The following is a 17302-nucleotide window of genomic DNA, read 5'->3' as shown; positions in this document are numbered from 1 at the left end:
AAGCTATATGGTTTCTGTATAAGCAGCACTCGCTTTATTGAGAAAATAAAATATTGTATTTCCAAATAAATGAAATAAACATTGTAAATCCCAGCACACAAAATAAAAATTATTGTGATGAGTGTAGTGCTTAATGTAAGTATTGCTAATTTCAAGGCCATAGTAGTAAGTAAATCCCACTGAAACAAACATATTCCGTAATTACTATTTAAAAACAGTCTTTATCACCAAATAATTTTTGATTTCTTGTACAGTAAGCTTAGTACAAAGTATCTATATATATATATATATATATATATATATATATATATAGATATACAGAAAAAAGTTTATTTAAGGTAATCATTCAATCACTGAGATACATTAAATTATAAGATAATTAGACTAATCCACCAATAGTATATAAAAACCCCTTACAATTTTTGTATTTTTGCATACATGTGAAAGAAGTGCCTTCACATGTATACACAATACATAAACAAAAATATAAGCATTTTTTAATTAAACAATAAATTGGAAAAATAATTTTTAAAAATCTGAATTCTCATTGACTCCACCAAAGAAATTATTTCGACTTCACTGATCATTTTTGAAATCTGAAGTGGAATTAATAATACATTAAAAATGTTCATTGTAGTGGTAGGTAAAATTTTAATCAGATTAATGATAGCTAAAAGACAAAAGTTTTATTTAAATGCAGTGTGTTTGCTACACAAGCAATTTTTATAAATATTTACTGACATGAAGTCAAAGATGTACTGAAACAGCATTCCTAGGAAAATGTGTAGCGGTTTTATACAGAATGGTGGTTGATTATTTTACTACCTTATAATGGCAAGATCATCTGAAATTTAGTAAAGATTCTTATAAATGCTAGGTTATTACCTACTAAGAGTTCAGAAAAAATTAATACAAAATTTTATTGCATTCCACCACATTTTAAAAATACATTTTTCATTTCAATACTTAATTACAATTATAGTAATATGCTAACCACTTTAATAAAATATATATTCCCCAAGGAAAATTGTTCAAACTGCTTAGTCACTATAAAAGGTGTTATACTACTTCTTTCTCATGGTTTAAACATAGAGAAAAACATTTCATTCCATATATTTCTTTAAATAATGACCTAGTTTACATCAGCAATGTCTGCGAGCTCATTAAGATATTGTAATGAGCGAGATATGTAAGTTTAAACTTACATATAATTGGTGAAAAAATTTGTAAAGTTACATAAAAGTAGCAAAGCGCTCTAAACATATGTAAAAATTTCCTCAACTGTAATAAGAAGCGTTAGAAGATTTTTTACTGGTCCCAGATGTTTGGAAACTTCAGAAACAAAAATGAAAGAGGTTGAAAGTTTTCAATGAAGTTATTAAGAAGTTTATACGTACTCTAAATTTTCAATTGTGCAATGAAAAATATGTTAATGAAATTCAAAATCTTGGATTGTTTGACAAGTTTGAAGGTGCAATCCCAAAAATCTTAGTAATGTAAACATAGAGCATGGGGTAAAATTTCAAAAATACTTTAAGGAACAGGAATGTACATACGTATGCAAAATATTATGATTGTACAATACTGTCAGATGTTGCACAAAAAATAAATAACCTGTTGGGATACTCTTTACAAAAGAAAAAGCTTAAAAAATAATTTTTGATCAGAGTAAAAATATTACTCAATGAGAATAAAATACAGTGTTTTCCCTGCATTTTATTAAAAATCATTTTATTAACAAAAATTTATATTATAGAAAAATAGTAAATTATTTGAAATATTACACAAAAATAAAAAAATCAACCATAATATTGTAAATGATTTTTTAATAACCCAAATTTTTCAAAACTATATAACTGGTAATACAAAAACACATTAATTTTATATATAATCTTATACACAAATAAAACAAAATTATTTAATATGCTGTTTCTGTTTTATATTTATGACTGTATCAGAGTTGTTAGCTTAATTCAAGTATATACAAGTAAATTATCGTATATTATCATCTTGTAGTTAAATACAGCAACATGCTTTGTTCCTAAGAACCAATGCATATTGACATTATGAACTCAGTGGCAAAGTTCTAAGTTACAAGTGAACCCAAGTTTTTTTTTAAACTAAAAATTTTGATCCAAAATCTTGATTTATAGCTAGGATTTATGATATATAATAATAATTACTGTTATCAGCATCACTTACTTTTTCTAATGAGAGATCACCACCTTCGATTGCTTTAAATGGATATAAAGCGACGACTACTTTAGTCCTGACCATCTGCTCCTGAATAATTAAAAACACGTAAAACATAAAATTTTATTGATATGAAAAAAATTAACACAAAATAATTATTTTCTTATTGATATATAAATCATAATATAGATTATTTCTGATTCAAAATGCTAATACTTATTTTAAGTAATACTAATACTTACTTTAAGTTTTATTTTCATATTCAATGAAAATTTGGGTAATTTATTTATAAATCATTATTTTACTCATGATAAAGGTAAAATAATATTAATTACCTTAACTTTAGAAGCAGGGGTACCACCAGGCATTACCGGAGTCGAAGGAGCTCCTGCAACACATGTTAAATTTTACTTAATAAAAATAATTAATAAAATTATATTATGTACACATAATCTAAATGAAGAGTTAAAACACAAAGTTCCTTTGTAATATTTTAAAACATTGTAGGTTTTTGCTACTGAGTGGCAAGAGGCAGTATATGAATGTATAATGCAATATTTCCCAAAAGAAAGGGAAAAACTAATTTAACGTTTTACAAAATTTTCCACTTCATTTCTCACAAATCCTTCGCTGTTGCTTGTTACTTTTTTAGAACAGCTAAATGCAATTTTTGAGGATCAACGGTGTTTATTTCAGGTCGCATACATATATACAAAGACTAATGTGTATTAACTACCATGATTATGATATAATTTTAATAAATAATAAACATATAATATGAACAGAATTTCAAAATCCAGTTCTGATTATATCACTTTTTTCTGAGAAAACAACCAATAATAAGTCATATATATTTGAATTTAATTATCTAAAAGAAACTAAAATTCTATTATGATAGGCAATTAACTTAAATGTGAACAATTCAAAGACATAGTAGTAAGATTCATCTGTAGAATTATAAACTAATAATAACACATAAATAAAATGTTACAAGGAATGTAAAACAATAAATAAATAAATTTTCTCTTTTACAACCATTAAATTATATACAAGAAGCAAACAAGAGAAATATTAACTACATTTTTAAACAACACATATTTAAAATAACAAATGTTAAAAATAAAACACCTTGGATTGAATATTTATCACTATACATAAAAGGATCAAGATTTATCAGTAGAAAAGTCCACAATAAAGAAGCTTGCATGCCACAGAGTAAACTGGTAAGTTCATAACATAATCTATGAGACTACAAGGTCTGTTCAGAACATAAGCAAACTTTATTCTTTAATCTTTCTTATTAATTTTAGATTATTGGTCCTTGTCCCCTTCAAAGTACTACCCTACCCTATTCACACACTTTTCCCAGCAGTGTTTCCACTTTGCGACGCACTCCTGGGTTGAAATGACCTTTAAGGTCTGTGATGAAAAGTCACCAATAGTCTCAAAATGGCATCCTTTCATGACTGATTTTAATTTTGGGAATAAAAAAAATTTGCAAGGAGTCAGGTCTAGCAAGAAGGGAGGCCGAGGGAGGAAATCTGATTTTTGGCACAAAACTGATGAATTGACAAAGTTGAGTGTGAGGGCGAATTTTCATGGTGAAGGAACGAACCGTTAGTTGTCTCGCCACAACTCTGGTCTTTTTTTTCTTTTTTTGTGTAATCATTGTAAAAAGCCTTGATAGTATGCACGGTTCACTGTTTCACCTTGAAGTAAGAATTCAAAACGCACAATTCCATTAAAATCGAAAAAACAGAGAGCTTCACTTTGACATCAACTCAAGACTGAGACCTGCTTTCTTGAGGCGTGAAGATCCTTTGCCAATCAATTGTGATGATTGAACTTTTGTCTCGATGTTGTATACATAAACCCGACTTTCGTCAAGCAATATGATCTTTACATGAATGTTTCATCGACATCGGTTTGTTCAAGAAATTGCCGACAAACATCCACTCGACTGTAATGTTCAAATCTCCAATCGAGCAAAAATGTTTTTTCTGCTGTTCGGTCATCAAACGGTGAACAAACTTTGCTACAATGATGCATGTTCAATTTTTCAGTCAAAATGTTATGGTATGATCTAATCGAGATATTAAACTCTTCTTCAAGTTCTCTGATAGTTGATCGGCGATTTGCATACAACAGATCATTGATTTTCTGAACGTAGGTGTTATCAATATAAGTCAAAGAAGGCCTTCCTGGCCTTCGTAACATTGCATAACCATTCGCAGCATTGGAAACAACCAAAATCATTCGTAACATTGCGTACAACCCAGAGCACCATCGCCATACTCACTGGCTTGGTCTAGTGGTGAATGTGTCTTCACAAATCAGCTGATTTGGAAGTCGAGAGTACGAGCATTCAATTCCTAGCAAAGTAAGTTATTTTTACACGGATTTCAATACTAGATCATAGATACCAGTGTTCTTTGATGTTTTTGGGTTTCAATTAACCACACTTCTCAGAATGGTCGAACTGAGACTGTGCAAGACTACACTTCATTTACACTCACACATATCATCCTCTGAAGTAATATCTGAAAGGTAATTACCGGAGGCTAAACAGAAAAAAGAAAGAGCATCATCTCCATAAAGTTGTTTCAAAAGTTGAAAGGTTTCTGTGAAAGTTTTCCCCAGTTTCACACAAGATTTAACGTTGTATAGTTGTTTCCGAAAAACTGTACTAACACTTAAACACTTGCATTCAAATAACAAAAATATGAAAACTAAACGAGATATCAACAATCCCAGAACATGTGGTTACAGAAGAGGTTATGCAGAACACAACGCTGCCAACCATACATCTCTAAATATTTCCTTTGGCACGTAATTAAAAAAAAATTTAAAAAGGTAATTTCTGAACAGACCTCGTGTAAAAAAAAGGAAGAGACCTGCTGAAATACTGAGGAAAATAAAAATGATTTCTCTCAACAAAAAAAAAATCTATTAACCTACTCCTTTCCTTACAAATCTGTATTTGGCAACAAAACCTCACTAGCATAACTTTACAAGATCGGTTGAATTAAATTTTTCCCGACCGCTGAATAAGTCGACTTGGGCCCGCTTGACAGTACTTATTTGCGGTGGCCTCCACAGTCACCCAAACTAACCCCAAGTGAGTTTTACTTTTGGAGTTTTATAAGGAATCTTATGTATGCGCCTCTGCTACCTACTGTTATACTCGATTTGAACTCAAGGATTTAAGAAGATGTCGCTTCCATTACTCCAGACATACCGGTAAAAGTATGGAACTAACTCGCTTATCGGTTGGATATGTGCAGCGTGATGAAAAGACCTCAAATTGAACACTTGACTGTATGAGTTACACTTTCATTTTATTTGTAATTCATTACTGTTAAGTCAAAGTTACAAGGTATTAAATATCTTTCAAAACTGTGATATTTTTTGTACATCGTGCGTGCGTGCGTGTGTGTGTTTAGAAAGAGACAAAGGATTTCTCAAAATATTATCCAGAAAGAAAGACTAGGTGGTTAAATAAGATTTAAACAAAGCAGGAATAGAAATTCCGAAATTACAAAATGGAGAATTAATCTACAAAAAATTAAAAGAAATCTCAGTAAGATCGGTTTTCTATGAAGTAGTTGCATAACAAAAAAAAAAGTAGTTACAGCATTCTTGAAAAAGGTCAACGAGTGAAGAAGTACTAACAGAAAAGAATAGAGCGCTATATAAAAATAAAAAAAAAAAAAAAAAAAAATTAAACGAGGTCCGAAGTTGATAAAAAACTGAACAAATCTGCATATTATTCAGTAACATTATTATATCTCTTACGGTTGAACATCGGTGGTTAATATTGCACTTTTTCGGGAAAGTCGACATAGAATCGGCTGAAATCAACGATTGTATGATAATAATAATTTAACTTACAACATGTATTGAAGCAGAGTAAATTCAAAAAATAAAAAATATATAAATAATAACAGCAATCGATAACAAACACAACACGATCGACACATTACGTGGGAAGAAAAAACTAAAGGGAAAGGATGAGAAGCGAATTAAATTGACTCTCACGGCCGGCACACACACACACACACATACTGCATTTATTTAATATACACACACGAAGGAGAATAACTTATATTATTTTAGTTAAATTTCTTAGTGTTACGCTGTAAGCGTTTTACAGATAATAAGACGAAGAATTCGACCGTTTTACTAAGTAAGAGTTAGGCAACATCGAAGACGAACCGACATATCGTTCCATAAGCAGCCGGTACAAGTAAATAAACATCGGTGTGTAATCTCTCTCGTACGCGAGCCACTCTGGCACACGCATAAACACGACCGACCCGAGGCTAAAAGTGAAAGCAGATTCCCTTTGCTTACCGCAGCTTACTATATAGACAGAAGCAAGTGAAGAGCGACACCAGTATACGCGGGAGTATACTAGCCTTCCGTAATTGTTAATTAACGGCCATCGGTCAGCTTATTTATAACTTTGTATGATCTGTTATAAATTATCGTTTATTTTTCACCATAATCAAAAGAAATAACATTTTTTGCACGTTCCTCTCAATAAATGTACATAAACTAAACACGTTTGTTTGTCATTTGGGATCATACAAAACGATTCATATCGTTTATATGAAATACGTTTAAGAAAAAAAAACAATAGATTTTACGAGGGCGTTACGAGAAACCTCAAAAAGTTTAATTTGGCCACAACGTATCTTCTTGAAAAAAATATTTTACAAAGACTATTTGGGTAAAATTCACTATAATAAATAAAAATATATAAGTTAAATGAAAATTTACATCTTTGTTTAAAAATTTAATAATTATACTTTAACGGATGAGCCACCTCTTAATATTTTTAAAAAAACCTGCAGTCTTGATGTACCAAGCTAAAACTTTCAGTAAAGAATATTTCCGAATTCATAAATTCCATTTCAAAGACAGTTCGCTTCATTTACAAGCAAGAAAATCAAAAACAGAATGACCGTCGGAGATAACCACACATACAACTGAAGACTGGAACGACTACACTAGTAGCATTTGAGTTACAATAGTCTCACAAAATCAAAGCGACAGTTTTACAGCAGAATAAGATAAAAGTATATTTACGACGCGAAAAAATAACACCAAAAGCGTGCTTCTTTCATAACAATGGATATTTGATAAAATCTGAAAACGTACAAATTTGGACAGACCTTTTGGTATACTCATTAAAAAAAAACAATAAGTAGCAATCTGCTACTTTTCCGATTTACGGCGGGCGAACTTTATCCCAACACTTGAAAAAGTGTTGGGATAAAGTTCCTCCGTACATCCTTGTGCAGGCTCTCGCCTGCACAATATCATGGTGCAGGCCAGAGACTACCATTTGAATTCGTCTTCAGTGAAGTTTCAATGTCTACAGCAAATAACAGCGGATAATCATCTGTACAGATCCTGTGTGCTATTGAAGACTCCAATTAGTCGCCAAACAACAACGTAAGTTAATTCAGAGTGTTCAAAGAGTGTTGGAACCTTACGGAAGAATACTACCTTCTTTTTTTGCCGGTTTAATTGAGGAAAAATGGGTTACACAATGCAGCAGAGAATATTCATTTTTTTCCAATATGTGCTAGTTATGCTCGGACCCAGAATTCTTAACAGAAAATTGTGGTAGGCATACGCAAAACGAGTCCTCCATCAAGAGCTGTTCGACAAGTTCCAAGAGATGAGAAACGTGGCAGATGCAGTCGAAAGTGGTCGACCGAAAGTGTTAACACCAGAAAAGTTGACCGACGTGCAACAAGCTGCATATTCTGTTACTCCCAAGAAGTCTATGCGACGTCTATCTGGTCTCTCCGTAGGTACAAATGGTCACGACATCGTACAAATGTTTAAAGACGCATCAGTATATTCGTGTTGTTTACGAGTTGTTACCTGCAGACAGTGGAAAACGTGAAGCTTTCTGTGAGCGGCTCACGTCATCTGTAACACGAAACGGGAAAGAACTCGTTTCGATCTGACGAGGCACGGTTCCACACATTGATGAATAAGTGACTGCACAGAATTCACCCGTTTGGTGAACGGAAAATCCATATCAGCTGCAAGAGTCTCCCCTGTACGGATAAAAAAGTGGGTGTTTGATGTGCAATGTCATATAGGCGAATCTTCATGATATTCTTTCATTGTACCGTATATTTTTTTCATTTGTAAACACTATATTTGCAGACCGGTTAGAGTACACGCGGTTTCATCAGGACGATGATACGGTTCAAACAGCTAACAATACTATGACTTTCCTGGATCGTCTTCCAAAACTATGTTTTCATGGGCAAGTGATCTCGAAATCTCGTGATTTATCCCCTCCTGACTTTCTCTTGTGGGGTTACCTTAAGGATGCCGTTTATAAAACTCATCCTCACACCGTTCTCAAATTGCAAAGCGAAATTGAACGATGTGTTCCCGCAATTCCTCAATAAAGATTACAACATGCGTTTAAGAACCTGCAACGTCATATTCAATTATGTGAATCGCATAATGGAGTCCACTTTCAACAACTATTGTAACTTATTCATTTTCCCATAAGGTTGCGTACGTCACTATTTAATAGAAAACAATTCAATATAACTTATAAAACTAATTGTACTTTTAAGAAAAAAGAAAGAAAGTATGGAATCCCGACAATGCATAAGCGCCAAAAAGTTTTACTTGCATGAAAAAAAAGTGATATAAATAAATTTTAAACTAGACGGGAGCAAAGTAGGGTGGAAAAGTTTTTTTTAAGTATCACAATATATCAGTTTATGAGACAAAAAGATTGCTTCTCAGCCTTTCACACGTAAGTTCCGGGCTTAAATCCCTACCAGGCAGTATGATAATTTTAATGCAAAATATCAATTTCATATTCCCATGCACATGGTTCGAACTCGAAATGAATATTTTTTTGAAGCATTTAAATAAAATTAAAAAAACCATCAAAATTAACCAGCATGATTTTTCATAAATAAAATAATATTCATTAATTTACAAAACGTAGAATTTTTTTAAATCTCAACTTTTAAAAGTCATAATAGTACAACCAAACTTTGTCTAGTCACCTCAATACCGTTCACAAAGGGAGATTTCCCACTTTCAATTCTTTTTCAACATTTCACGGCACCACGAAACACGACTTGTCATTTGATTGCCGGTCAAATTATGCGGCACCCAAAGGATACAAACAAAGCTTCTAACATGACAGTGCTCGCAAAATAATACGAATTGCTGGTGTATTAATGCCCGAGGACATTTCTTTTCGGTGATAGATCTACACGCCTATCTGTCTCAAGCATTTTTGTACCCGTCAACACTTCCCTAGATCGCAATCGAAGACGATCGACCTTACTTTGGAGCGTCCTCAAGGCCTTTTTTTTTTTTTAACATCCCCGAGCCGGACATCCAATTAAGTATACTCGACTCGGGGACGTGTCCTTTTCGGATCTTTTAATTGCCTGCCTCTAATCTCCAACGTAAGAACCAGGCCCGGCTATGCCGTTCCCAGCCCCCCGCCGGAGACCGGATCTCGGTCTTTCCTTTTGCCAGCCTCAAACCGACGGCACAGGAGCCGAAGCCGCCAAAGCGTATCCGGGAACCCACATCGCCGGCCGGGTCTCGGTCTTTTCATTCATTCGCAACTAACGGACCCCAGGAGTCCCCGCTCCATCACAGAAACCCACACACCAGGGCATGTGAGCCCTCAGGAACGGGGCTGTCCGCCCAGCCCTACAATAAACTACACCCCTCAGTATCCCAGTCGTCTTCCCTAATCTTCTTTTATTCTGATAACTGTTCTTGCAAATATTGCAAAATTATTCCAGTTTCTGGACAAAGCCAAGAGCCACTCCGAGAGCTGCTCCGGTAGGGTATGCATCAGTCCTGCATTTATACGTTGTTCCTCCCATCGTCTGCACTCAAAAATAGTGTGTTCGGCATCGTCAACCGCATCGCAGTAACAACAGATTGGTGACTCTCTCCTGTCAAACCTATGTAGGTATTGTTCAAACACACCATTTCCCGACATGAGTTGCGTTGTGTGGTAATCTAATTCACCATGAGAGCGATCTAGCCAGAGCATCCAAGTCCGGGATAATTCTTCTTGTCCATGCGGCCACTGCTAAACCTGCCCATGCCACCTCCTGTCCTCAAGGCCTTTTCTTTTTCCTGTTTAGCCTCCGGTAACTACCGTTTAGATAGTACTTCAGAGGATGAATGAGGATGATATGTATGAGTGTGAATGAAGTGTAGTCTTGTACATTCTCAGTTGTGTGATTAATTGAAACCCAACCACCAAAGAACACCGGTATCCACGATCTAGTAATCAAGCCCGTGTAAAGATAGCTGGCTTTACTAGGACTTAAAACGCTGGAACTCTCGACTTCCAAATCAGCTGATTTGGGAAGACGCGTTCACCACTAGACCAACCCGGTGGGTTCCTGTCCTCAAGGCCTAAATTTCTTCATTCAAACTCTCGGCACCACATATAATATTGTTGTAAGATAAGAACAATTCCCTCAGAGTACAGGATTTCCTTCAAGTAAAAGTGCAAAATTGTACCCCAAACTTGCCCTGTATTCAGTTTTCGATCACGAGGACATCACTAACTCTTTTCATTAACAACTAAAAAGCAAATGACACTAAGGGAGTGACAAAACTGACTACAGTACATGTCATCTGTCTAAACATGCGATAACTTGTAACCGTTTATGATGATCAGTTCGTCGTATTGGAAAACCTCCCTAATGCCCTTCTAAGTATGCTTTTTAAAAAAAATATACGTAAATTTTTAATTAATCGCATTTTTTTAAAATCTATTTTACTGGATATGTCGTTCTCCGATATAATAATGTAACTGAAGCTTGTGAAAAAAATTAGAAAAAAGAAAAAAAAACACGATCAATATTGTAATAACAAAATTTATTTCAACGAACGTCAATTTTAATGATTTATCGTAGAATTACTACTTAAATTTTTAAAATTATATAATTAAATTAAGATCACTGTCTCTTGTTAAACGCAACCAATGATATCTTAAGCTTCAAACTAATCCGTCAAGTTGCTAAAAAAAATTTACCACTTTCCTATACGAACAAATAATAATAATAATAATTTAAACCAGTATTTTAATGATACAGTCAATAGAATCTCAAAAAAATGAAAAATCACAAAATAAAAATGGTGAAAGTGAACAAAACTGATTTATAAACTTTAAATATATATATTAGAGAAAGGGGGAAAAAAATAATAATAGTAAAGGAGGAAAAAATTATCGGAAAATATCTCCGTAAGAGTTTTTATAACTTTAAATGATTTCTAAGAATTAATAATTTTTTTTAATTTAAGTATAATTAAAACAAAACCGATAAAAACATCAGGAGCAAGCGCGCGCCTACCAGCGCAGAGAGCGAGAGGGCGATTGAGGAGGGGAGTAAGTATGTCAATATTCTCATTTGTAAATGAAGTATTGTTTCCGCAGACGTTATTTCAATTTTTTGTGTCTACAATTGTTCCACTATATATATATATATATATATATATATATATATATATATTCAATTTAACTGTGTCATCATAGAGATCTTGTAAACCAGAAAAGCAACGAAGAACTTTACAAATGTGGAACTTTTTCTCAATTTTTGAATGCATTAAGAATAAAATCCCAATTGACACACGCTTGAGATCTACGCTATTTTTCCAATATCGCGACGAATTTATTTCTTATTAAAATGGTGATGCCAAATTTTTATAGCATATTCGGATACTACAGAATAAGGCATTCTATTATAGTAAATTTTTCCAAAAACCGCAACAGTTCATGAGCTACACCTCATTTCCAGTAGTACTTATCAACAAAATATAATCTAAAAAAAAAAAAAAAACTGACAACAAAGTTGTAAAACTTTCCTGATACTGGTTATTTATATTTGTATATTGGAAAAATAATTGTACATGAAAAACAGTTACTGAAGATTTTTTTTTGGAGGGGGGTTAATTTATGATGTGGATTTATTGTAAAATTATCATTATCAAGTTTAAATAAACCCAAAACGTTAAAAAATCGATATTTTTAAATTTTTTGTTTCTCCACCTCCAAAATCACTTTCAAGAATTTTTTTTTATTTTTCTACATTTACTATGTTAAATGGAAGAAATTACAAAAAAAAAATCCACTGATAATGTACAATCAATAAAAAAATTACCTCAGATTCTTTTTTGGGAGGTGGGGGTGAAATACGTTTAATTTTACTGTAATATTATTAAATATTTATTATTTAAAATTTTAATAATATTAAAAGTTTAAATAGACTGAAAAAAGTTTTAAAAAAATCTGATGTGGACACTACATGACTTCCTTTACGCCTATTAAATTGCATATACATATTTTTAAAAGTACATAAAATTTTATTTCACCAATGACTTCTATTTTTTTTTTTTACAATCACAGGTTAATAATTATTAATAAATCAACTCATTTAAATCATTAAAAAAAAGTTACAAAAAAGGGGATGAAGTCGGATTCGAATCGATTTGCCTTCCCCTTGTAAGATCCAAATATTTCATTAATTAAAATTTTATTTGGCTATAACTCTGGAACCAATGAAAATAAATACCACTTATGATATATCGTTAAAAAGCTCTCAATGAGGTCTTATTACTGCAATTAAGAAAAAAATCAAAAATTCATTTTTACATTTTGGGTTTTTTGTTCATTTTTGGTCAACTCGATTGCAATCAAAAGGGAAGGTGCACAACTAGAAGTTACAACAGTTCTAAATCCAAAATTTCAACATCCTACAGCCGATCGTTTTTGAGTAATGCGAGATACATACGTCATGCCGAAACTAGTCAAAATGGATTCAGGGATAGTCAAAATGGATATTTCCGTTGAAATGTAAAAACCGAAATTTTTCACGATCACGAAATTTTTTTTTTTACTTCGTATAAGGAAGTAAAAATCGATATTTTTAAACTTTCATCGGCTCCCTCACCACTAATATTGCCTGCAAAATATAAATATTTTTAGTTGGGTGGGGGGTAGCTTGACTACTATTACGCCTAGGAAGACAAAAAAAATCGGTTAAAACATACGCAAATAAATAAAATTATAGCTTTTTCGATTTTTGTGGAAGGGAAAAATTTTGGGGCAATTTTTTAATAAAATGGTAAAATTTAGAGGTCCGAGAATCCCGCGTAAAACGAATTATCAAGTACTAAAGTTAACTGATACAATTACAAAGATCTAACTTCAACGACTTGAAAATAAATTTCATGGCTCTTTAAAGAATTGTAACAGATTCCGATAAAACTGCACACCAACGGAAACATTATAGACGATAATTGCAATTGCAATATTATCCAACTGATTGATCAGTGTGGTATTTAAACTAGGTAAAAGGATGCTGTAACCGGAGCAAACAAGTTTTTTATACATATCCGTTTTATGCAAAGTGATATTATATATCATTAAGTCCTTGAAATTAAGCACTTTTCATCCTTGTCATGCTTATAAATTCTACTTTTGTTTCGTTCAAAATGTTTCATTGAAAAAAAATACATATATATATATATATATATATATATATATATATATATATATATATATATATATATATATTTGAACTATTTCTTTGAAAATGTCCACTCTTTTATTTTTCTTATTTGTATTAATATTCTTATTACATACTATCGCACCCAAGATATAATTTTACGAATGCTTCGCGGTGTCATGGACGTGCACAAAAGACGAATGTAATGATTTTAGGCGGTTAAGGCAGGATATACCTCCTTCACTGTATCTAAATCGCCTTTGCGCGTAAAACTGCGTTCGTTTTTCACTATCGGTCGAAAGAGTGATTTATTGGTAAATCTGTCAAAACCGACGTGAAAATCAATTTATTTATGTAATACCAGGTTATAGAGTAACAGTACAGTGATATGATGTCAATAGTACTCAACAGAGATACCTAGGCATCTGTGCGCAGTCTGGCGTGTAATTACAAATACACCAGCAAATGTGTAGTCTTGAACAGACTCAGGCCGACCACTCCTGAGACGTGTGGTTAATTGAAATCCAACCACCAAAGAACACCGGTTTCTACAATCTAGTATTCAAATCCATATAAAAACAACTACCTTTACAAGGACTTGAACCTTAGAACTCTCGACATCAAAAATCAGCTGATTTTGCGATGACGAGTTTTAACCACTAAACTAACCCGGCCGGATTATTTAAGATAAAAATCGGGCGAATTATATGCAAAACGTATGGGCGCATTCCGCAATATCACCGGCAACGGATTAGCTATTGAAATAGATGAAAATGTTTTCTCACGGAATAAAAACAATGCCGAGCGATTGCTGCTTCACCGATGAGTGTTCGGCGGCATTTGCAGAGATAAGAAGTGTTTTTCAGTTACAATAATAAAAAACCCTTTCGGCACGCCGGAAGGCGGAGGTAGATTTCACCGGTGCTAAGTAGGGGATAAAAAAGATTTCCACCTTAAAGTTAAGAAAAACTTCAAATTTACTCAATACAACAATAGTTGCATGTGAAAAAAGTTTCACATGTTTAGCTTACGACAAGCCCCCATCTTTTTACAATTCGAGAAATATTTTGGTCACCCCTTGCCGTAAGGGTTGGTCTTATCAAAAATTGTTACAAACAAAAGTTTTAGGTAATGTTTAGAGGACTAACGACCACTTTAAACAGATTCAATATTTTGCCTATTAAGGAAGTATGTTTTTGTCTTCGAAACCTCATTTTTTCCATCCGAAAGGCCAATGATTAGTGATATCAAAAAACTTAACTTAGATAAGTTTTAGGTCCTTATCCAAAGAATAGTAGGAACTTTAAACGAATTCCATACTTTAATTCATAAGAAAGTTATAGAGGTATTTAGTTTTTGTTTTTTTCGAAAAGCCTCCTCCCATTTCTAACCCAATGGTTCGATTTGGACGGTTAACGAACTCGACCGATATTTTGGGACGAGTTATTTTTGAGGAAGAATTTGAAAAAGATTGGCGGCAAATTACGGCAGTTATCGTGTCCACAAGAACGTGAAATATATATATATATATATAAACTTTTGTGCTGACGATGGTTTTGGGGTCTGGGGAATATGAAACGTGAAGATGCCGAAATTTTCCGGTAAGTCGAATCATGATACCCATTACAACAGAGACCTTTCTTATGAAATCTACCTAACAGAGCCGCAGAAACGCTTCTGCTGATCGATCGGCGAAGTACTGGGCCAGAGATCAGGATTATTCCGATCGACAAATCGGGAAATCCGAATACCGGCGATTACATTCACCGAACCGTGAACGACAAGTAAAATTCTGCCGATCCTGTACCGGTGGTAAAAATGAAATCTATAGAAACCGGACGGAGATCGCCTATACACCACCATGAAGTGGATTACACGGAACACAACACTCGTAGACTGTTATCAGACAGAATTTCTACAATATCGTGATGATTTATTATTACCTGCAGCATAGTAACATATCGATCCAATCAATAAAGATAAGCGAATGATCAATCTGTTTGATTATTTACATCGTAAAATAAATTAAAGAAATAACAAGATCTGAGATGTAAAAATACGGGAGAAGTAAAATAACATTTTGACAGACCCCCGATTTCAAATCAAGTCTTATTATAATATGAATTTTAGAAATCTCAATATAGTATTATATTCATCTAACTTCCGGTAGATATTTTAAATCGTTGAAAACGTGATGAAGGCAAAATAATCCTCGCGGGGAAGAAGTGGAAGGATTACCTCAAATATTTTAAATGAGAAATACACCCCTGAAGCTATCATCTGACACGATAGCGTCTTAACTTTTCATTTCGGATTCCGATTCCGGTCAGCCGTAGTATTTTACATACTATACAAAATCTCCATTCCATATTCCAATTACGCACACCTTTTCAACTCATCTGGTGAATTAATCATTACAAGAACAACAAAAATCGTAAGATAAAAAGAAAAGGCTGTTAAAAAAACAATTGAAGAAATCTTTAATTATTTAATATTATTAAATAATAAACATTTAATATTAAAAAACAAATACTTTTTTTTTAAAACCGTTTACAAAAAAAAAATTACTTAGAATCTAAAACTAGATAACAATCTCGATTGGTCAACCACCATCACCAGTAATCACCGAGAAAATATTAAATAAAAACGGAAACAAATAAAAAATTAAATAAGAACTAATAATAAGCATAATAATTTTGTTAAGCATGGCCCGTTGGTATAAGTACATAATTAAAGTTAATAAACAAAAAAAAACCCGCTTACCAACAATTGAATTCGAAGCGTTCAAGCGCTTTCGGAATTCCATCTTCAGGAACTCTCCTCTTTTTTTTTTTTTTGTCTTCAGTCATTTGACTGGTTTGATGCAGCTCTCCAAGATTCCCTATCTAGTGCTAGTCGTTTCATTTCAGTATACCCTCTACATCCTACATCCCCAACAATTTGTTTTACATACTCCAAACGTGGCCTGCCTCCTCTTCCCACCGAACCTCACTAATTCCTACTATATCCACATTCACCCTATCCATTTCCCTTTTTAAATTTTCTAGCTTACCAACCTTTTTTAGGCATCTAACATTCCACGCTCCGACTCGTAGAATGTTATTTTTTAATTTTCTGGTGACCCCTTCCTTAGTAGTCCCCACCCGGAGATCCGAACGGGGGACTATTTTACCTCCGGAATATTTTACCAAGGAAGGCGCCTCCATTATTGCTATGTGAAAATGCAGAGAGCCACATTTTCTTGGAAAAAAAGCAGCTGTAGTTTTCCATTGCTTTCAGCTGCGCAGTACTCAGAGGACTGAGTGATGTTGATACGGCCGTTTAAGTCGTCATGACTCATGCCCCTAACAACTACTGAAAGAGCTGCTGCCCTCTTTCAGGAATCATTCCTTAGTCTGGCTCTCAACAGATACCTCTCCGATATGGTTGCACCTTCGGTCCAGCTACTCTGTATCCCTGAGCACTCAAGCCCCCTCACCAACGGCAAGGTCTCATGATTCATAGAGGAGGGAACTCTTCTCATATTCGTCCTATTTGTAATAGTAATTAAAACTCCAAATGTAAAT

General features: G+C 33.4%; 1 protein-coding gene across 5 annotated transcripts in view; it reads right to left on the bottom strand.

Annotated features, from left to right (window-relative positions):
- Window positions 1-17302, bottom strand: part of Btk (tyrosine-protein kinase Btk29A) — a 135944-nt gene that overhangs the window by 31506 nt on the left and 87136 nt on the right. For all 5 annotated transcript variants that reach the window (XM_075378334.1, XM_075378330.1, XM_075378332.1 and 2 more), the window contains 2 exons: window positions 2529-2581; window positions 2203-2283 (listed from right to left, as the gene is read on the bottom strand). In XM_075378334.1, the coding sequence (XP_075234449.1) occupies window positions 2203-2283; window positions 2529-2581 (134 nt within the window). The remainder of the gene's footprint in view (window positions 1-2202; window positions 2284-2528; window positions 2582-17302) is intronic.

This window comes from Lycorma delicatula, chromosome 11 (genome assembly GCF_047948215.1).
Source record: "Lycorma delicatula isolate Av1 chromosome 11, ASM4794821v1, whole genome shotgun sequence".
Classification (NCBI taxonomy): Eukaryota; Metazoa; Arthropoda; class Insecta; order Hemiptera; family Fulgoridae; genus Lycorma; species Lycorma delicatula.
The sequence above is the reverse complement of the archived record's forward strand: the minus strand, read 5'-3'. Positions and strand labels throughout refer to the sequence as shown.